This window comes from Onychostoma macrolepis, chromosome 07, assembly GCF_012432095.1.
Source record: "Onychostoma macrolepis isolate SWU-2019 chromosome 07, ASM1243209v1, whole genome shotgun sequence".
NCBI classification, from domain to species: domain Eukaryota; kingdom Metazoa; phylum Chordata; class Actinopteri; order Cypriniformes; family Cyprinidae; genus Onychostoma; species Onychostoma macrolepis.
The window spans coordinates 4,090,825-4,113,039 of NC_081161.1; the positions used below are offsets into that span (position 1 = coordinate 4,090,825).

The 22,215-nt window shown below is 35.5% G+C and overlaps 2 protein-coding genes across 10 annotated transcripts in view; one reads left to right on the top strand and one right to left on the bottom strand.

Annotated features, from left to right (window-relative positions):
• cacnb2a (calcium channel, voltage-dependent, beta 2a) overlaps positions 1–3,997 on the top strand; it is a 45,935-nt gene extending 41,938 nt beyond the window's left edge. For 5 of the 6 annotated variants that reach the window (XM_058782285.1, XM_058782284.1, XM_058782287.1 and 2 more), the window contains exon 13: positions 2,319–3,997. In XM_058782285.1, coding sequence (XP_058638268.1) covers positions 2,319–2,801 — 483 coding nt within the window. In that variant the 3' untranslated portion in view covers positions 2,802–3,997. The other variant, XM_058782288.1, reaches the window with a different exon arrangement.
• Positions 3,998–4,878: 881 nt separating this feature from the next.
• On the bottom strand, positions 4,879–22,028 carry nsun6 (NOP2/Sun RNA methyltransferase 6). Of its 4 annotated transcripts, none has more exons than XM_058782194.1 (12): positions 21,897–22,028; positions 21,592–21,674; positions 17,363–17,518; positions 16,118–16,191; positions 15,813–15,919; positions 12,850–13,003; positions 12,675–12,756; positions 10,749–10,868; positions 10,486–10,630; positions 9,798–9,964; positions 8,835–8,960; positions 4,879–5,648 (listed from the first exon to the last, which is right to left on the bottom strand). In XM_058782194.1, exons 2-12 carry the CDS (start codon positions 21,664–21,666, stop codon positions 5,460–5,462), a joined length of 1,395 nt encoding a protein of 464 aa, XP_058638177.1. In that variant the 5' UTR covers positions 21,667–21,674; positions 21,897–22,028; the 3' UTR covers positions 4,879–5,459. The 4 variants fall into 4 exon arrangements, with proteins under 4 accessions (XP_058638177.1, XP_058638179.1, XP_058638180.1 ...); XM_058782196.1 differs by having other exon boundaries at positions 16,118–16,188; positions 21,793–21,952; XM_058782197.1 differs by having other exon boundaries at positions 9,798–9,946; positions 21,793–21,952.
• Between the last annotated feature and the right edge of the window lie 187 nt (positions 22,029–22,215).

Consider the following 22,215-nt stretch of genomic DNA (forward strand, 5'->3'; position numbering starts at 1 on the left):
CCATTTAAGTGTACTTAAAGAGACACTTTCATGACTATTTCTTAATTTACTACTTAAGTGGGCCGAAAAAGCACTTTAAAGTTCAACTAACTGCATTTGATATAAATTTAAACAAAAACATTACTTTCAGTTCACACTTAGATATATATATATTTTTTAATGTATATTAAAGTATATTATTTCAACAATAAATACTCTTTTTTTTTTTTTTTTTTTTTTAAGTTTGCTAAGGTGTACTACTTTTTCATAAGGGTTCCAAAAAGTCATATCTCTAAATTCCCTGGAAAATTACACTTAAAATAATGAACCACTAAAAACTTACAAGACTACATGTTATAATATATATTTTTTTTTTTTAACAAATGTCCTTATTGTTCTGTTGACAAACATTGCTGCTTCTCAGACTGAGGAAGTTACTCCTATTACAGATGAGTAGCCTCAGTAACGGTGAGTGAGTGTGTGTGCGTGTAAGACTGAAGCTCAGTCATGCTTTCATTTGACCAAGTTCAGGATAGTAAACCTAATTTCTTTAGAACTTAGCTTGAAGAATAACTCACCCAAAAAGATTAAAATTGTTTATATGGGCTACTCTTATGGTACTTAAGAGCTTTTTGTGCTTTTTTATCTTGACTGTGCATGTTCATAATGTGCTTTTGTAAAACAGCAGCAGCAACATAAATTTTTCCATAGAAGAAAGAAAATAATACAGATTTAAAAATTGCATATGGATGAGTAAATGAGGTCGGTTTTGGGTGAAGTGTTCCTTTGATAATCTTAGAGTTGTTGACTTTTAGAGTTTTAAATATGTAGTTAATAATTTGAATATGGACTGTTTTAACATTGGAGAGTGATAGTAGATCTATGGAAACTTGCTTCCGCCACTGAATAAATAAAAAGGTAATTGTGACTTTTTATCTCACAATTCTGACTTAGAAATGTGAATTTATATCTTGCAATTCTGACTTTATAACACACAATTGTGAGTAATAAAGTCAGAGCTGTGAGATATGGACTCACAATTGTAAGTCTTTTTTTCCTCAGAACTGGACTTTATAACTCGCAGTTGCATGTTTATCTCACAATTCCGAGAAAAAAGTCAGAATTGCGAGAAAAGAAGTCGGAACTGCGAGAAAAAAGTCAGAATTGAGTGTTTATATCACACAATACCGGGGAAAAAAGTCATAATTATGCAACAAAAAATAGAGTTTATATAACAATTCCAAGAAAAATGTCAGAATTGTAAGAAAAAAATATGTAATGAGCAGAAGAAGTCTGAATTGTGCAAGAAAATTCTGAATTGCAAGGGAAAAGTCAGAATTGTACGTTTATATAACACAATTCCTAGAAAAATGTCAGAATTGTGAGAAAAAAAATTCAGTAATGTGCAGAAAAAAGTCTGAAAGAAAAAAATCTGAATTGTGCAAAAAAGTCAGTTATGTGCAGAAAAAGTCAGAATTGCGAGAAAAAAAGTCAGAATCGCAAGTTTATATTACACAATTCCGGGAAAAAAGTCAGAATTGTGCAAGAAAATACTGAATTGCTGGGGAAAAGTAAGAATTGAGTTTTTGTCGAAATTGTGACAAAAAAGTTAGAATTGTGCAAAAAAAAGTCGGAATTGTGAGTTTATATAACAATTCCTAGAAAAAAGTCAGAAGTTTGAGAAAAGTGCCAGAATTGTGAGGGGAAAAATCTGAATTGTGCAAAAAAGTCAGTAATGTTTATATAACACAATTCCAAGAAAAATGTCGTAATTGTGAGAAAAAAAGTCATGGTTACCTTTTTAAAGTCATTCAGTGGCAGAAAACTGACTTCTATACTGTACATCTGATATGATTTGTAGTGATTTCAGAGACTTGTGTGTGTGTGTTAAAAAAGTTATGCAATGAGATGTTTACTTTGATTTTCTTACACACCGTTTCTTACAAAACAATAACAATCTTTTCAGTAAAACTTTACAGTAAGGTTCCATTTGGTAACATTAGTTCCGGGAAAAAAGTCAGAAGTGTGAGAAAAAAGTAATAGTTACCCTTTTAAATTCCTTCAGTGGAAGAAAACTGGCTTCCATATACCGTACATCTGATGTGGTTTGTAGTGATTTGCAGTGATTTCAGAGACTTGCATGTGTGTTAAAAAACTTTTAGATCAGCATTGAGATGTTTACTTTGATTTTCTTACACACTGTTTCATACAAAACAATAACAATCTTTTCAGTAAAACTTTTCAGTAAGGTTCTATTTGGTAACATTAGTTATCCACATTTAGTTTGTGTTTCCACATCCATATAACTGCATTATTCCACACGTGTGTTGCTAAATCAGGGCAGAGCGGGAGAGCAGACAGCAGAGAGACCAGCGGACGACAGGACGGGCTTTTATGAAGACTACCATCATCATCATCATCATCACTACCAAACTCAGAAGCAAGGAAGTCTGGAAGACGACAACAACGCCGAGGAGAGAGACGCTAAAGCTAACAACGACCAACAACCGAGTGAATGGAGAAGCAGTCACAAACACCACAGCCATCATCATCATCATCACCGCCATCATCACAGTCGCACCACAAGGACGCTTTCCAAACAAGAGACGTCTGACTCCACATATCCACAACCTCTCGCTGGACATACGCAGGAAGAGGAACCGCCAAACCATCACCACCACCATCATCACCACCGGGGCGACAAAGAGAGGGAATACGACCACAACGAGAGGAACGGCCGGCAAAGAGGAAAGCAGAGGTCACAACGAGACCCTCATCATGAGCGGGACACGAAACAAGGAGAGCATCACATAGAGCAGTGACACACGTGCCACATACACACTGACCTCAATCTTATGTGTTTTTACAGGCCAATGTAATGTATGTGACGCGTGTATCCATACACGACTTTTCCAAGTGTGGACACATTAAATAAAGACAATTATATATAATTTAATATGGCATGAATGATGAAATTCTCTTTAAAGATTGTAGAATTTTGTGTATTTATTTTTACTTGATTTGCATTCCTGGTCTTATTGAACAAATCATAGATGCATGTTAACCCAAAGGAGAAAAAAAAAAAAAAAAGAGTTTGTATTTTTTTAAATCAAAATCGAATAACTTGCTCTTGCTTTGAAATAATCTTGGTTTTCAGCTGATGTGAGGTACAGTTTCAGAAATTAATGCAAGTTTGGGGCAAAAATGCCACCGAAAATAACAAAAATGGCAAAATGTGTCCCATATAGAAATCTGCCGTTTATTTTTTTATCGTATGTATTTCTTTAAATTCTTTAGGTCTAGTTAATTACTCAAATTATTATTATTATTATTTAAATGGAAGTTTGTTTCCACCACATAAAAAAAAAAAAAAATCAAAATAAAGTACTTTCTTTTCTCAGAATTGCGAGGAGGAAAAGTCAGAATTCTGAGATATAAACTTGCAATTCTAAGAAAAGTCAGAATTCTAAGATGTAAACTCGCAAGAAAAAAAAAGGCAGAATTGTAAGATAAAAAGTTGCAATTACTTTTTAGTTTTTATTCTGTGGTGAGAAAAAAAAACAAAAACAGAATTGTGAGAATCGCAACTGCAAGAAAAAAGTGCAAATACCTTTTTTATTCCAAGGCGGAAACAATCTTCCATAATTATTATTATTATTATTGTTGTTATTGAATGTTCTGTTCACCCAGAAAAACTTCACATTACAGGAAAAAACATTTGTTTCATGTTGAATTCTCGATTGCATCTTCACTGCTGATTTGTTTAGTTGTAAAACAAAATAGGATATTTATTTTATGTTGTGTGAATGTCGTTTCGAATTGTTATTTAATGTTAATTACTTGTGTGTTAATGTTGCAAAGGTGTGTATTGCCTTGCATATAGGATAAAGACATTACAAAAACAACATGATAGTTTTGGTTTGTTTCTCCAGCAGTCCTGAACTCTTATAAACACCTGTTTCTGATCAATTGAGCAAGAGTTAATTAAATGTCACATCTAATTTGTTAAATTAAAGAAGACTATTTTAGGTTTGTTTCACCACCCTTATTGTTTATGAATTGCTAGAGATTTGGCATATGCAAAGTATTTTAGGCTTTTGGAGTACACATGAGCAGTAATACAGTTACAAAGGAAGTGCATTAGGCAAATGGCTTTAAAAGCAGAAATGTGCCATTTATATTCTCTTAAAAGGAACTTTCATTAATTCTTCCATACAAAAATGTGTGATTTGAGCTGTGAAAGCTGTTTAAATTGTCCTTTTAGCAGTGAGACTACTAATCTTATAGTTTTGCATATGAATTTCTGGTTATGGATAACTGTATTTCTGTGGGTGGAAACAAAAATGGTTTATTCACACATGGTCTTTCAAAGGACGTATGGACGTATCAGTTGCAAAAACTGAATTTCCATGATCTTTTGAAATTAAACGGTCAAATATATTATGCGGACATGCACTGGCTTGCAGAAACAAGCTTTTCTATCCAAAAAAAATAAGAGAATTTTAACACATAACCAAACACAGAATAATGAACAATCTGCATTCTGGATGACTGCCCTTATTTGAAAACTGACCACAATTGTCAGACTTCAATTTGAATTTCACTGCTATAACGCAATAAGAAAATGCATTCAGAAAGTATCAGAACTTGTTTTACTATTAATATATAATGAATTATTGTTGTATTGATTTATGCTGTGTTTGCATCCCCATGCATTTTGATGCAGAAACACAGTCTGCAGTCTTTTGCACAAGTGAATGAGGAAAGAGTATTGTCATCCACACAAATTGCAAACCTAAAAGAGGTGATTATTCAGTTTTCTTGAGTTGATTATGCAATTCTTTATTATCTCTCAGTGCTCGTGAAGTTGCAGAATATTTACCGTTTAAAAAAAAGAGGTATCATAAAAAATGTTTTTTATTATTATTTTTCCTTAAACATACATTGCACAACAACAAATAACTGAATTTGAACACACAATCCTGTTACTATAAAAGTTTACATTCTGGTCTGTAGCTTTCTTGAGGATCAGTGACTGTTTGTATGTTTTCTGAGCAGTGAAGCACATACTGACAATTATGAAAATTATGCCCATTATGAAAAATGAAAAACATTATTTGAAAGTCATAAAGGCAACAAACTACATTAATCGAGTAAACATTTGAAAAGGATGATCTATTTAAATAGTCGTTTTGGGAAATGCGTAAATATATAAATTCTGAAGGCATAATAATTTACACAGATGATCCTATTCAAAAGTTTACACACCCTTCCGTTTCCTTTCTGAGGATAAATAAATATTTTTACCCCATGTCATTTAATTTGTGTCCTTCAAATAAGTGGTTCAAGTAAACGAAAACCTGCTGCATAAACATCACCTGATATTTTTTTGTTCATACGATAAAAGTCAATGGACCCACAACATAGCTTTGTTGTGCTCAACTGTTTATCCGATAAAAAAGCCCTACTTCTTCAGCTTACTACCTTTTTATGAACTTGGAAATAAAAAAGCCGATAGTATCCGTGTTGGCGTTTTGTAGGAGGCTCTCAGGGGAATGTGGGACACCTGCTCCTCTCCATGCTAATTCTGGCCTAAATCTCTGTAGCAGCCGCCGCTGGTCACATGACAGACCCGCTCCCGGCATCCCCTCCGATCCTAAAACAGGCACCTGGAAAAGAAGACGAATCCAAGCTTTCACTAACTCTCACAGCCTTTGCTCCACCACATTATAATTACCCAGTCATATTCAACAAACACAACATTAGTTACCGGGTTGACACAGCATATTGCAACTGTCTAAAATACAGCAGTTAATTACTAATACTTAAGTGATTACACTACAATAACATCACCAGTTATATGTCAATTGAAACTTTGTTATAGACCATTTCATAACAGAAGCGCTTTTCCAGCAGTCCGTGCTTTTCAAAGGTAGGGAAGCTGTAATAAATGTATTTTTTTAGCAGGGTATACTAAGAACAAAGAAAAAAAAAAAGTCACTATTAAGTTTCCATTCCTTTTCAAAAGAAGAAAAAAATAAATAGAGATGGATTATGGCAGTCAAAAGACAGAAATATGTACATAATGTACAGTCTTTGAGCAATGTATGTGATACTGCATTTATACAGCAGTTTTAAACACACTTTTTTGTGCAGAAGTTATGGTGACCGAGTGAGTGAGCTCAACGCGTTGCAAATGAAAAATGCATACAAATAGAAAAAAAATAAAATAAAAACACCTGCAAATTAAAGGGTTAGTTCACCCAAAAATTTAATTAGTCCATTAGTCCTAGGTGCCAGAAAGACAGTCTCTCGTGAACGCGCGTATAACAGTTAGTGGACGTTACAAAAAAACTGTTTATATCATTTTACAAATGGATATTTTTTTTTACAAAAACGCACGGATTCGCTACAGGAGGCCTTTTTTCATCCAGAGCCGTGTGAGGCATGTTTTATTATGGATGGATGCACTACTTTGGGACTGTTAAACAAAAACACCCACCTACTGCCATTATAAACCTTAAAAGAGCCAGGACAATTTTTTATATATCTACGATTGGATTCATCTAAAAGAAGAAAGTTATATACGCCTGGGCTGCGTCGAGGGGGAGTAAAACATGGAGTAATTTTCATTTTTGGGTGAACCTTCATCAATTTGACAACACCCGCTGCAAATGCTCACAATTTAAACAAATAAAGAAACACGCTGCAAATATAAATATATAACATAGTTAATTTTAATTTTGTTGTGGTTTGTGCTACTTGGGCGTTTCTTTTAGTTTTGTTGCGAGTATTTGCAGCACGCGTTTTCTTCATTTGCTGGTGCTTTTTCTATGTGCATGTGTTTTCTGAAGTTGCAGCACATTGAGCTCTCTAGGCCACCGTAAGAACTACTTCCTTCCGCCACGGATTCAAATCTCAGTTTGAAAGTTTAACAGCTGAGCCGAAGCAAATTTTAAATAGATGTTATCTTTATTAATAAACCGCATATTTGAACTCTAAACAAGTACATTCTCGCCTAAAAAAAAAAAAAAACATTCCGTAACACAAAAACAGTATTATTTATAAAATTATAGGGGATTTGGGTGACACTCGCTGTGAGAAATACTGCAGGCGGAGTGATACAAGCAGCGAAACGGTTGGAGTTCTGTTATCACTAGAATATCCCATTCCTCTCAGCCAATCAGATTCGAGGACCAGAAAGAACTGTTGTATATATATATATACAATAAATTAGAATGTCGTGGAAAAGTGCATTTATTTCAGTAATTCAACTCAAATTGTGAAACTCGTGTATTAAATAAATTCAGTCAGTGCACACAGACTGAAGTAGTTTAAGTCTTTGGTTCTTTTAATTGTGATGATTTCGGCTCACATTTAACAAAAACCCACCAATTCACTATCTCAACAAATTAGAATACTTCATAAGACCAATAAAGAAAACATTTTTAGTGAATTGTTGGCCTTCTGGAAAGTATGTTAATTTACTGTATATGTACTCAATACTTGGTAGGGGCTTCTTTTGCTTTAATTACTGCCTCAATTCAGCGTGGCATGGAGGTGATCAGTTTGTGGCACTGCTGAGGTGGTATGGAAGCCCAGGTTTCTTTGACAGTGGCCTTCAGCTCATCTGCATTTTTTGGTCTCTTGTTTCTCATTTTCCTCTTGATTCTCTCTGGGGTTCAGGTCTGGTGAGTTTGCTGGCTAGTCAAGCACACCAACACCATGGTCATTTAACCAACGTTTGGTGCTTTTGGCAGTGTGGGCAGGTGCCAAATCCTGCTGGAAAATGAAATCAGCATCTTCAAAAAGCTGGTCAGCAGAAAGATTGAAGTGATCCAAAATTTCTTGATAAACGGGTGCAGTGACTTTGGTTTTCAAAAAACACAATGGACCAACACCAGCAGATGACATTGCATCCCAAATCATCACAGACTGTGGAAACTTAACACTGGACTTCAAGCAACTTGGGCTATGAGCTTCTCCACCCTTCCTCCAGACTCTAGGACCTTGGTTTCCAAATGAAATACAAAACTTTTGGACCACTGGGCAACAGTCCAGTTCTTCTTCTCCTTAGCCCAGGTAAGACGCCTCTGACGTTGTCTGTGGTTCAGGAGTGGCTTAACAAGAGGAATACGACAACTGTAGCCAAATTCTTTGACACGTCTGTGTGTGGTGGCTCTTGATGGCTTGAACCCAGCCTCAGTCCATTCCTTGTGAAGTTCACCCAAATTCTTGAATCGATTTTGCTTGACAATCCTGATAAGGCTGCGGTTCTCTCGGTTGGTTGTGCATCTTTTTCTTCCACACTTTTTCCTTCCACTCAACTTTCTGTTAACATGCTTGGATACAGCACTCTGTGAACATCCAGCTTCTTTGGCAATGAATGTTTGTGGCTTACCCTCCTTGTGAAGGGTGTCAATGATTGTCTTCTGGACAACTGTCAGATCAGCAGTCTTCCCCATGATTGTGTAGCCTAGTGAACCAAACTGAGAGACCATTTTGAAGGCTCAGGAAACCTTTGCAGGTGTTTTGAGTTGATTAGCTGATTGGCATGTCACCATATTCTAATTTGTTGAGATAGTGAATTGGTGGGCTTTTGTTAAATGTGAGCCAAAATCATCACAATTAAAAGAACCATAGACTTAAACTACTTCAGTCTGTGTGCATTGAATTTATTTAATACACGAGTTTCGCAATTTGAGTTGAATTACTGAAATAAATGAACTTTTCCACGACATTCTAATTTATTGAGATGCACCTGTATTTGTTCTGTTTTAGCTAGACTCACAAGTAGTCACTACTCCGTTTGTTTTGACAGTTCTGGGTTGTTTTGACAGTGTTTTTATCCTCACCTGTGGCTCTAGTGTTAGACAGGGGAATGTCTTGAGAGCCCAGGCGACCTGCTCTTCGTTCTCCGCAAGCGTCACGGTGCAGGTGCTGTACACCAAAACTCCTCCTCTTTTTAACAAACGCACGGCCTACAAACAAAAGTGTGTAAAACAGACACATTTAATAAGCTGTAAAAGACTAACACTGCAACAAACAGCTACACAGAACCTCCTTCTGTTCAGTGACTGAAAGAAACGTTCACAATAGGCAGCCAGCCAAAATTATATAGACAACTCCAAGCTGTGTTATCATTAACTAAAATCATTAAAAAATAATTTTTGCAAATTGAAATAAAATATAAATATTAGACAAAACTTAAACTTGAAATGTTGCCAGTTAAATGTTGCAACTAATTGAAATAAAACACTAAATTACTAAAACTAAAAATAAACTGAAAATATAAAAACAAAAGCTAATAAAAAAATTATTGAATAATATAACAAGTAAATAAATATATATTAAAATTTTTTTTTTTAAAAATTATAACATAACATTTTTCCTTTAATATCAAGACCTTTATTTTATGTAAGCTTGTTACCACCACAGGATAAACTTTTTATTTTTATTTTATTTATTTTTTTTTAAGTAATTATGACTTTTTATCTCACAATTCAAATTTTTTAGCACAATTCTGAGTTTTGTGAGAAATTTGTCAAAAAATTGTGAGAAAAGTCATAATTACCTTTTTTTCTAGCACATGGCGGAAACATTGTCATTGTGTTTTGTAAATAATTTTTTAATGTTGAATTTACATTTTAACCATCATAAAGAAAGCTTATGTCTCTTTCTAACTTGCAGAGTCTATGGTTATAGCGCCACTTAGAGGTGGAAAGCTGCAAACACATGTTACTGTGGAGAACATCGAAGCATAAAAACGTACACTGGATGAGTAGCATTAGAAGATGAGCGTTATAGTCCTGTATTACCGTAGTGAAGAGTTTTCTCTGCAGAGGCTGGTAGGAACAGACTTCTTTCAGACTCCAGCTGTAGCTCATGTTGGGTCTTTGACCCAAACCACTGCAGGGAGCGTCTAATAATATCCGGTCAAAACTCTCCTCAGCATATGGGGGACCGTCAACAAATACACACAAATCTATAATTAGTACGTCTACAAAAACTATGCTCCGCTTAAAATCTGATCTAAACTTAAAAAAAGAAACCTTTTTTTACAAATCATATACGCAATTAAAGTAATTCAAACCAGAGATTTTATTCTATTGTCTTAAGAGTCACTGTGAACGACGGATTAAAATATAAAGAGACAATGAGAAGAACTTTTAGAAAGTATGTACTTAAAATTCACTTCAGGTAAAACAGCATGTTCATAAATCATTGACCAGGCTGTCAGTAGATCGTGTGCATAATATGTAAATAGTCCATAATGCAACTGCATCATGTGTGCAACACTGTTAGACTATTATTGTGCATATAATATTAATTTATGTTGCATCTATTTATCTTTAAATTTTAATAAACCATGTTTGTTATTATTTGAACTACTGGTATAGTGCAATATGAGTTGCCTATAAACTCACTTTTGACGTAGAATGAAATCTGCTGGATTTAGTATGCGTGTCAGGTCTGTAATGCTGGATTTAGATTATGGAGGCTCACCTGCACTGCACTGAGCGGGATCTGAGCTCACAGCACGTACACTGTTACAGCAATATGCTTTAATACAGTCCAACTTCAGCATCTTTGCGTTCTGAATGATCTTTTCCATTTTGGATCGGATTTTTTCCAAGGCCACAACAGTACCCTGTGGAGACACAGCAAAGATGTAAGAGTCTGTTTTCATCCAGGACTACTTTTTCTTGACAATATTTCAAGTACTCTTATCATATAATCTCCTTACAGGATTGCTAACACACACTTGCCTGGTTTTCCATGAGAGAAGCGATGTGTGTGGTCTTTCCTCCAGGAGCGGCACACATGTCGAGGATTCGCTCTCCTGGACGAGGTCCTAAAACATGACCCACGACCACAGACGGCAGGTTCTGTGTGAACAAATGCAAACATACACGTTCACAAAGACACCTCCATTTGGACAAATGCTCATGAGCCAAAAGTTTGGAGACACTTGACTGAATTTCTTGTTATATTAAAAACTTTTCATCTAAAGACTGAGATTCATATGAAACTTATTTGTGTCTTTACACTTATCTATAAAAGCCTTTTTGTTTTATTATTTTTATTTTTACAATTTATTGTTTTTATAAACAATTCAATAATTATAATAATTATTATTATTATTAGATTTTGCTATTTAAAGTTAATAAGTTGGACCAAACAGGGTCAGGTTTTTAATTGTTTGGGGTTTTTGGACAATACTACATTCAGTTGATTAAAAAACACTTCATATGATCTACTCATCCAACAACACCTAGAAGGGAACATTATGAAATATATTACTCCAAATATTAGCTATAAGATAATAACAGGGTAATAATGGAACAACAGTTTTAAAAAGTGATTATTCACAATTATTTACAACAGGATCTGCAATTTCATGGGTTTAAATTAGGACTGTCAGTTTAACGCGTAAACTTAATTAATTAGTTAGTTATGGAAAAAATAACGTGATTAAAATATTTTAACGCAGTTAATGCACTGGCCCCGCCCCCAGACCTGTACATCATCTTACATTTCATATAGTTGATTGCTGACAAATATGATGCAGGGCAATAACTCCATAAATGCAGTTACGCCCTAAAATTCAAGGTATTGATGCAAAAATGCCCCTGTATGAGTTTTTGTCTCGTATACCATACGATAACACACGAGAAGGGAGAGCTTTTTGAATCCGTGTTCTGAACGAATCGTGAATCAATGATTCAAAGGCCCATTCATAAACAGAGCCGTTTACTTAATTCCTGAATGAATCAGTCATTTGAACGAATCGAATGAATTAATGACTCAAAGACATTTTTACCGCCACCTGCTGGCAGATTTAGTTTCTTATTTAGAGTATCATTTCATAAAAATAAATATATATATATATATATATATATTAATAATAACAACAACAACATTAAAGGGATCGTTCAGCCAAAACAATTATAATTCTGTCATATTTACTCTCAAGTCCCTCGTGTCGTTTCAAACCTTTCTTTCGTGGAACATAAAAGAAGGTATTTTGAAGACTGTTTGTACGCTGTTTTGGTTACCGACTTTCATTGTATGAACAAAAATACTGAGATGTTTCTCAAATTATCTTCTTTTATGTTCCATAGTTTATGTTAGGCCGCTGTAGCCTAAATGTTTATGTGCAATAAATTTTATGTTGAAAAATATTTCTTTCTAAAGCTACTATTTTTTAATATCTACTTGATACTTTCTCATTTAACACAAAAATAGCTTTAAATAATCTTTTGTGGGCACTTTCAGAGTCAAATTTATATTGTGATTAATTAATCAACACATCATGTAATTAATTAGATTAAAAATTTTAATCGACTTACAGCCCTAGTTTAAATACAAGATGTTTGCTATAACAGAAATAAAAAACAACTCTGCACCAAAACCACTCCTACCCTGTTAAAAAAAAAAAAAAAAAAAAAACTTGATTTACAGAAGTTAGTGAATTTGCAGTCTCTGAGTAACATGTCATTTATTTAGGACACAATATCAACTTCATTCTGTAAAATAAGTATGAAATATGCAAAAAGCATTTCGAACAACTCCAGCACATTTTATAATTACCCAAAAATCAAACAAAGTTCACCACGTACACTATATACGAACACACTACTGTATATATACTCGTTTGAATGGTAGTTATCTGAGACACAGAAGCATGGTACCTGTAGAAAGAGCTGATCTGTAAGAACACCATCAAAGGAAGGGCTCTGATAGAGAGGCTCAGTCATTCGAATCGCAACACCCCTGAGTGACAGAGACGGACCGCCATACAAGTTAAAGCGATTCTGGCTTTCAACAGAGTACATAAAGACTTGCACAGAGAACTTGTTGACTCACTTCCCGGGTCCATCTGAGCTGAATATTTCTGAGCGATCCACTTCAGAAATCCCGTTTCCCAGAAACACCTTCTCGCCCTTGAACTCTTTGGCTCCGCGTGTGCACTTCCCCTCCACATCAGAAAACACAGACACCACCTCGCCCACTTTCATGTCTGACAAACACACAAAAACAGACAGATTTTCAACATTTAACATTTTAATTCATCTAAATCAGATTTTCCCAAGCTGAAAAATCCTACAGCCCCCCCAAAGAGAAAGGGAAAAAATTGGCGGTCCAAACTAGATCATTAATTATTTATCAAAAGACACAAGTATTCATACTTATAATTTGGGCTCTGCAGTGAAATGAACTATTTCTATATGAATTGTTAATTTCAACGCATACATAAAGCATTAGAAAAGAACAAATCATTTCTGAAGAGAAACACTAGAATCAATCAGCAATAAACTTGATTTCTTGCATTATTATCAATAAAAATGTGATACAGTGACTTCCAGGTGGAATTGGTTCCTTTCACTCTTGATTTTTAATAAACACGATGTTTAATATTAATTGAGAGTACAAATACTCAGTATTTCCCTGAAGGTAAATGTAAGGTACCTGAAATAAAAGATATTTAAAAAAAAAAAAAAAAAAGTTTCATTTCAGCTATTTGCCAAGACAAGATTTCTCATTCTCTTTTAGTTTAGCTCTGAAGTACTAAAATAACTCAAACTAAATAAAAACATAAAAAAAATAAAATATTTGAAATAAAAATAAATAAATACTATATAGACATTAAAAAAACTACTAAAACAATAACAACTAAAAGTGAAGTCAAAATATAAAAACAATATCTATTAGTATATCAATGGTAATAAAATAACACTGATTAAAGGACATAATTACAAAAATGTCCTCACAATATTAAGCATAACTGCTTCCGAGCAGCTTGCCTATTCAAATGGGTGATGTGATATCCAACTGAACACTTTGCTTAAAGAATTCATTTTTGGGTAAAACATTATTACTATTATTTGTATTATTTTTTTAAAGCACTCTTTTAAAAATACTGAAAACACATTCATCCTATTGAAGATCAAAGGATTCTTAGTAACCACCTGTGTGTGTGTGTGTGTGTGTGTGTATATATATATGTGTGTGAAGCCCAAAAGGACAACCATACACTTGTGTTTTATTTTCTTGAAGTTTTGTTATTCATTTAATTATTTAATCATTTATTATTCATATTATTCATAATCATCATTTCATTTAATCATTTAATATTACTTCTATTATGACAACTCTTGTAGGGACTGGCATGGTAATCTACATGACAATGTTAATGTATTTGTGACCCTGGACCACAAAACCAGTCATCAGGGTAATTTTTTTGAAATTGAGATTTATAAATCATCTGAAAGCTGAATAAATAAGCTTTCCATTGATGTATGGTTTGTTGGGACAGTATTTGACTGAGTTACAACTATTTGGAAATCTGGAATCCGAGGGTCGAAAAAAAATAAAAAAATTGAGAAAATCGCCTTTAAAGTTGTCCAAATGAAGTTCTTAGCAATGCATATTACTCATCAAATTAAGTTTTGATATATTTAGGGTAGGAAATTTACAAAATATCTTCATGGAACATGATCTTTACTTAACATCCTAATGATTTTTGGCATAAAAGAAAAAAATGATCATTTTGACCCATACAATGTATTGTTGGCTCTTGCTACAAATGTACTTGTGTGACTTAAAGTGCCCCTATTATGCCTTTTTGAATATTACCTTTCATGCAGTGTGTCATGTAGCTGTATGTGAACATAAACTATCTGCAAAGTTGTGAAGCCGACAGTGCACGAGTCGTCAGGAATTAGAATCTTATTCTGTTATGGCTGTACGTCACGAAGTAACACATTTGCATAATGTCCGCCCACGTTCTCACGAACAACTTGCCCGTCCATTTCCGTGTGGCTAACATCATGTCGAGATGCTGTATCCTACGCTTTGAGAGTAAACTTGTTTTAACACTGAGAAACGCCCTGCTCCTGCTCTTGTCAGCCACTTCAACCGTTTCATCATCAGAATCCGGCTTGAATTGGAAAGTTACAATAGATACCATCTTTTCTATGTATTGATAAGTCTCCAGTCATTCCGTTATGGCAATGAACATTCCGTTTCCGACACTCGCTGTACACAGTAGACCAATCACAAAGGACTGCGCCATCTGACCAATCACAGCAGTGAGGGCTCACAGAAAGGAGGGGTTTAGAGAGACCGCTTCGCACGAGTCGTTTACGAATCATTTAGAAATGAGGTAAAATGAAATTGATTTTTTGAGAAAACTAGTGTTTTTTGACCTTGGATGCATGTAAACCTGTTTTAGGAGACTCATAAAACAATATTAGCTACCTTAAAAATGGCATAATAGGGGCACTTTAAGGGTCACATTTGGTCTTGGCGGAATAGATCTGCTGCTGCGGCAGCAGAGTAAGTACCGAGACCTGCTCCTGCCAATACATCCACAACATTTAAGAAATACTGCTGCTGCACATATAACACATATGAATAACTCCCATAGTATACATGATCGCCCCGTAGCAGATACAGGTGGAGCTGGGGAAGGTGGAGGGTTTCTGAAGTGCACTGCTACTGCTACAGCAAACACTAGCGAAGTATTTGAATATTGAGCAGCGAGTTCATTGGCTACCGATACAGGAGAGAACCAATCAGCTGTGCCATGTGATAATGATGTCTTTATGTCAGATTGAGTTAGACCTATCGGACTGCGCCATCTAGAGTTTCATGCCAGAAATTTGGATTTATCATATACAATTTATGGCATAGTCAGCAGGATCTAACTCTAATTTTAATGTCTAAAAAAAAGAACACTTCTCATTCAACACCCTGGAAGCAGCACACTAGTGTGAATACTTAAAAATAAAGATGCACAGTGACACGTGTGTGTGTGCGCTGCTCACACTTTGGCGTGCTGAGGATGCCAGGCGTGAACACATGAGCTCCTCGAAGAACAGCATTACCACACTGAGCACCAACTACCACTTCAGAGGCCAGCGGATCCACGGGCCTGCAGAACAAACACATGCACACAAATCAAGAGTCACTGTATTACTGTACAGAGCTCAGCTTCTGAGAGAACAGACATCATACCAGCGATCAGCTCATCGTCATGCTGGATAATAAACAGAACTTCCATTTTAAAACAATAAAAGTAAGTGGGAGAATACAATCATTTTCTAATATTGCACATGTATTGTGAGCATACCGAGGGCCGTGGACTGGAAGCAGCAGAACATCTGGAAGCTGTGGGTGAGTGTAAACTGATGGAGACCTTTCCTGCTGCAAAGAGACATTAAAAAAAAAAATCCTGAAAACTATTCTTATACATTTAAACAACACTATGCACAAGACTCATCACTGATTCACAGCACCATACAGTGGCCCCAAAAAGTACTGAAGTATCCAGACACTTACTAATGTCACTACGTTCTGTACTTTTGTTTACTTTCCACAGTCACATGTTGATGGTTCTCTAATGCCAGTTAATGGTCAAACGGCATTCACATAAATAAATTAAAAACAAATCAAATATTTAATTTTTTTTTTAGATCATTTTTTAAAATTGTTTATTTACATAGTAAATTGTTTTAAGTTGTGATAGTGTCTCAGTCCACATTATATTCATACTACTGTTTTTAGGAAACCAGTCAATTTGAATAATAATAATAATAATAAAGATTACTAATTTAGAAACTCTAGACTGATACTTCTATTTAACTTTTTAAATATATATATATATATATTTGATCAATTTCATAATTTTATTTTACACTACTTACAATACTTAATGTCTCAAATCTTTCGCTTTCAATTGTTATATATATATATATATATATATATATATATATATATATATATATATATATATATAATATTTTTATTTTTGGCCAGAAAACTGCAAGGAGACTTTTAAGTTTGTGTTTATTTGACAAAAGGTTTATAAATGTTTCATGAATCTGTTGAAATGCTAAACGTACGTCCACAAAAAATGTTGGAAAATGTGAAAATCAAGTGATCACAGATTAGGGGACACTTAATTTCTAGCGATTATCGCCGATTTGATTGCACAGATAATATTTAAACTAAACTGAGCTAGACAATGACATCTCTGAATTCAATAATGAAATGCCTTTAACTATAAATCATTATACATTACTGACACTCTATCCTCCAATTTGATACTGTTAAGTGCTTTGACACAATCTGTATTGTTAAAAGCGCTATATAAATAAAGGTGACTTGACTTTGTAATTTGATAATCTCACTAAGCCATATTGCGTTACTATTTACCAGCCCCTATAAAAACGTGCACACTGACTTTATACTTTTTTGTGCGGCCACTTTTGCAAGACATTATTTCATAAATGCATGTCTTCATATACGTCTTCTGTCTGTGTGATAATGAGCCCCGTTTTTGGATATGTAGCACAACACGTGAATGTGCACAAACCTGTGCTAAATGCTGCTCGAGCCGGTGCTGAATGTCCTGAAGTGAGTGCAGGTGTGTGCTGGCTCTCAGACAAGTGAACAGAGGCGGATGAGACAGACAGGACCGCAGAGCTTCAAACACCAGATCAGCCTCATCTGCACCAGACTCACACACCAGCTACAGAAGAACACATGAGAAGAGACATGCACTGGGTTTTCAAATGGCACATGTGACCCTGGAGCACAAAAGCAATCAGAAGTAGCACAGGTATATTTGTAGCAATAGCTAACAATACATTGTGTGGGTCAAAATGATAGATTTTTTCTTTTATGCCAAAAATCATTAGGATATTAAGTGAAGATCATGTTCCATGAAGATATTTTGTAAATATATAAAAACTTAATTTTTGATTAGTAATATGCATTGCTAAGAACTTCATTTGGACCACTTTAAAGGCGATTTTCTCAATATTTAGATTTTTTTGCACCCTCAGATTCCAGATTTTCAAATAGTTGTATCTATCATAACAAACCATACATCAATGAAAAGCATTTATTCAGCTTTCCGATGAGGTATAAATCTCAATTTCAAAAAATTTACCCTTATGACTGGTTTTGTGGTCCAGGGTCACATATATACATATATAAATATATATAGTCAGGTCCATAAATATTGGGACATCGACACAATTATAACATTTTTGGCTCTATACACCACCACAATGGATTTCAAATGAAACGAACAACTGCATGTGCTTTAACTGCAGACTGTCAGCTTTAATTTGAGGGTATTTACATCCAAATCAGGTGAACGGTGTAGGAATTACAACAGTTTGCATATGTGCCTCCCACTTGTTAAGGGACCAAAAGTAATGGCACAGAATAATAATCATAAATCAAACTTTCACTTTTTAATACTTGGTTGCAAATCCTTTGCAGTCAATTACAGCCTGAAGTCTGGAACGCATAGACATCACCAGACACTGGGTTTCATCCCTGGTGATGCTCTACTGCAACCGTCTTCAGTTCCTGCTTGTTCTTGGAGCATTTTGCCTTCAGTTTTGTCTTCAGCAAGTGAAATGCATGCTCAATCGGATTCAGGTCAGGTGATTAACTTAGCCATTGCATAACAGTCCACTTCTTTCCATTCAAAAACTCTTTGGTTGCTTTTGCAGTATGCTTTGGGTCATTGTCCATCTGCACTGTGAAGTGCCGTCCAATGAGTTCTGAAGCATTTGGCTGAATATGAGCAGATAATATTGCCCGAAACACTTCAGAATTCATCCTGCTGCTTTTGTCAGCAGTCACATCATCAATAAATACAAGAGAACCAGTTCCACTGGCAGCCATACATGCCCACGCCATGACACTACCACCACCATCTTCACTGATGAGGTGGTATGCTTAGGATCATGAGCAGTTCCTTTCCTTCTCCATACACTTCTCTTCCCATCACTCTGGTACAAGTTGATCTTGGTCTCATCTGTCCATAGGATGTTGTTCCAGAACTGTGAAGGCTTTTTTTAAACTCTAATCTGACCTTCCTGTTTTTGAGGCTCACCAATGGTTTACATCTTGTGGTGAACCCTCTGTATTCACTCTGGTGAAGTCTTCTCTTGATTGTTGACTTTGACACACATACAGGTGCTGGTCATATAACTAGAATATCATCAAAAAGTTGATTTCACTAATTCCATTCAAAAAGTGAAACTTGTATATTATATTCATTCATTACACACAGACTGATATATTTCAAATGTTTATTTCTTTTAATTTTGATGATTTATGAAAGTCAAATATCAGTATCTCAAAATATTAGAATATTTACATTTGAGTTTGAATAAATGACCATCCCTACAGTATAAATTCTGGGTATCTCTTGTTCTTTGAAACCACAATAATGGGGAACACTGCTGACTTGGCAATGATCCAGAAGACGAACATTGACACCCTCCACAAAGAGGGTAAGTCACAGAAGGTCATTACTGAAAGGTGTGGCTGTTTACAGAGTGCTGTATCAAAGCATATTAAATGCAAAGTTGACTGGAAGGAAGAATTTGGGTAGGAAAAGGTGCCTAAGCAACAGGGATGACCGCAAGCTTGAGAATACAGTCAAGCAAAGCCGATTCAAACACTTGGGAGAGCTTCACAAGGAGAGAACTGAAGCTGGAGTCAGTGCATCAAGAGTCACCACGCTCAGACGTCTTCAGGAAAAGGGCTACCAAGCCACTTCTGAACCAGAGACAACGTCAGAGGCATCTTAACTGGGCTGTGGAGAAAAAGAACTGGACTGTTGCTCAGTGGTCCAAAGTCCTCTTTTCAGATGAAAGTAAATTTCACATTTCATTTGGAAATCAAGGTCCCAGAGTCTGAAGGAAGAGTGGAGGCACAGAATCCATGTTGCTTGAAGTCCAGTGTGAAGTTTCCACAGTCAGTGATGATTTGGGCTGCCATGTCATCTGCTGGTGTTGGTCCACTGTGTTTTCTGAAGTCCACAGTCAACGCAGCCATCTACCAGGACATTTTGGAGCACTTCAGGCTTCCTTCTGTTGACAAGCTTTATGGAGATGCTGATTTCATTTTCCAGCAGGACTTGGCACCTGCCCACACTGCCAAAGGTACCAAAAGCTGGTTCAATGACCATAGTGTTACTGTGCTTGATTGGCCAGCAAACTCGCCTGACCTGAACCCCATAGAGAATCTGTGGGGTATTGTCAAGAGGAAGATGAGAGACATCAGATCCAACAATGCAGATGAGCTGAAGGCCACTATCAGAGCAACCTGGGCTCTCATAACACCTGAGCAGTGCCACAGACTGATCGACTCCATGCCACGCCGCATTGCTGCAGTAATTCAGGCAAAAGGAGCCCCAACTAAGTATTGAGTGATGTACATGCTCATACTTTTCATTTTCATACTTTTCAGTTGGCCAAGATTTCTAAAAATCCTTTCTTTGTATTGGTCTTAAGTAATATTCTAATATTTTGAGATACTGATTTTTGACTTTCATGAGCTGTAAGCTCTAATCATCAAAATTAAAAGAAATAAACATTTGAAATATATCAGTCTGTGTGTAATGAATGAATATAATATACAAGTTTCACTTTTTGAATGGAATTAGTGAAATAAATCAACTTTTTGATGATATTCTAATTATATGACCAGCACCTGTACACCTACCTCCTGGAGAGTGTTCTTGATCTGGCCAACTGTTGTGAAGGGTGTTTTCTTCACCAGGGAAAGAATTCTTCGGTCATCCATCACAGTTGTTCTCCGTGGTCTTCCGGGTCTTTTGGTGTTGCTGAGCTCACCGGTGCGTGCCTTCTTTTTAAGAATGTTCCAAACAGTTGTTTTGGCCACGCCTAATGTTTTTGCATCTCTCTGATGGGTTTGTTTTGTTTTTTCAGCCTAATGATGGCTTGCTTCACTGATAGTGACAGCTCTTTGGATCTCGTCTTGACAGTTGACAGCAACAGATTCCAAATGCAAATAGCACACTTGAAATGAACTCTGGACCTTTTATCTGCTCATTGTAATTGGGATAATGAGGGAATAACACACCCCTGGCCATGGAACAGCTGAGAAGCCAATTGTCCCATTACTTTTGGTCCCTTAACAAGTGGGAGGCACATATGCAAACTGTTGTAATTCCTACACCGTTCACTTGATTTGGATGTAAATACCCTCAAAGTAAAGCTGACAGTCTGCAGTTAAAGCACATCTTGTTCGTTTCATTTGAAATCCATTGTGGTGGTGTATAGAGCCAAAAATGTTAGAATTGTGTCGATGTCCCAATATTTATGGACCTGACATATATGTGTGTGTGTGTATATACATACGTATATTTATATATATATATATATATATATATATATATATAAAAATGTAATTTATTTCTGTGATCAAAGCTGTATTTTCAGCATCATTACTCCAGTCTTCAGTGTCACATGATCCTTCAGAAATTATTCTAAATCTTATTTTTTCCAAACTTTTGGTTTTACTTTATGCTGTCCACGTTAATTTTACAGCTCTACTGTTTATTATGTCTAATTTTTTTTTATGCCTCCAAAGAAACTTATGGAGGATGGCTTATGAAGACTTGGAGTATATTGTGCTGTTTTGTTTATTTTGGAGCATTTCTTTGTATGATGTTCAGTGGACGATGGAATCAGGCGACACAGTTTTCAAAAAACAAACAAAAAAAAAAAACTTACAAGGAAAATGTACAGGTATTTGACTGAAAGTGCCCACCTCGTTGTTTGTATAAACATTGCGAAGATGTTCTCGCACTTCTGGGCTCATGGAAAGCTGAGGGAAAACTGACATTTCCGTGCCTTGTGTGAAAAATAACAAAAAACACATTAGTGTTAGTTGTAAAACAACTATAAGCTAATCAGTCGTACAGTCTTTCACGCTGTCATGTAATAAAAGTTTCTGTGTTCAAAAACTCACTTTTAGCGGTATTTCAGCGCAACATCAACGTATTTTGACTCAGCCATCTGTGTGTTTCATAACATAATGACCACAATGACACAAGCTCGTATCTCAGCTCTTACCGTCTAATTTTAATCAGAAGTAAACAGAAAATGAATCTTTCTTCTTCCTCCTCGTGTTGTTTTGTAGTATCTGCGGCGGCCGCAATCCACAGCGCCACCTACTGTTTCCTTCGCAGCGGCGCTTGGGGAAAATCTAAATATCAGGCTTCTCACATTTGATTGAATAAGTTTCCATGTAAATCTGCAAAAAAATGATGCAGAATAGCCTTAACCTGTTTAGATACTAGCTCTCTTGCCTCATTACTCTAAGATTTGGACAGAATTAAATAATGTAATGAAGTTTATTATTTTAAGAGATTCAAATAATATTCTTGTGAAT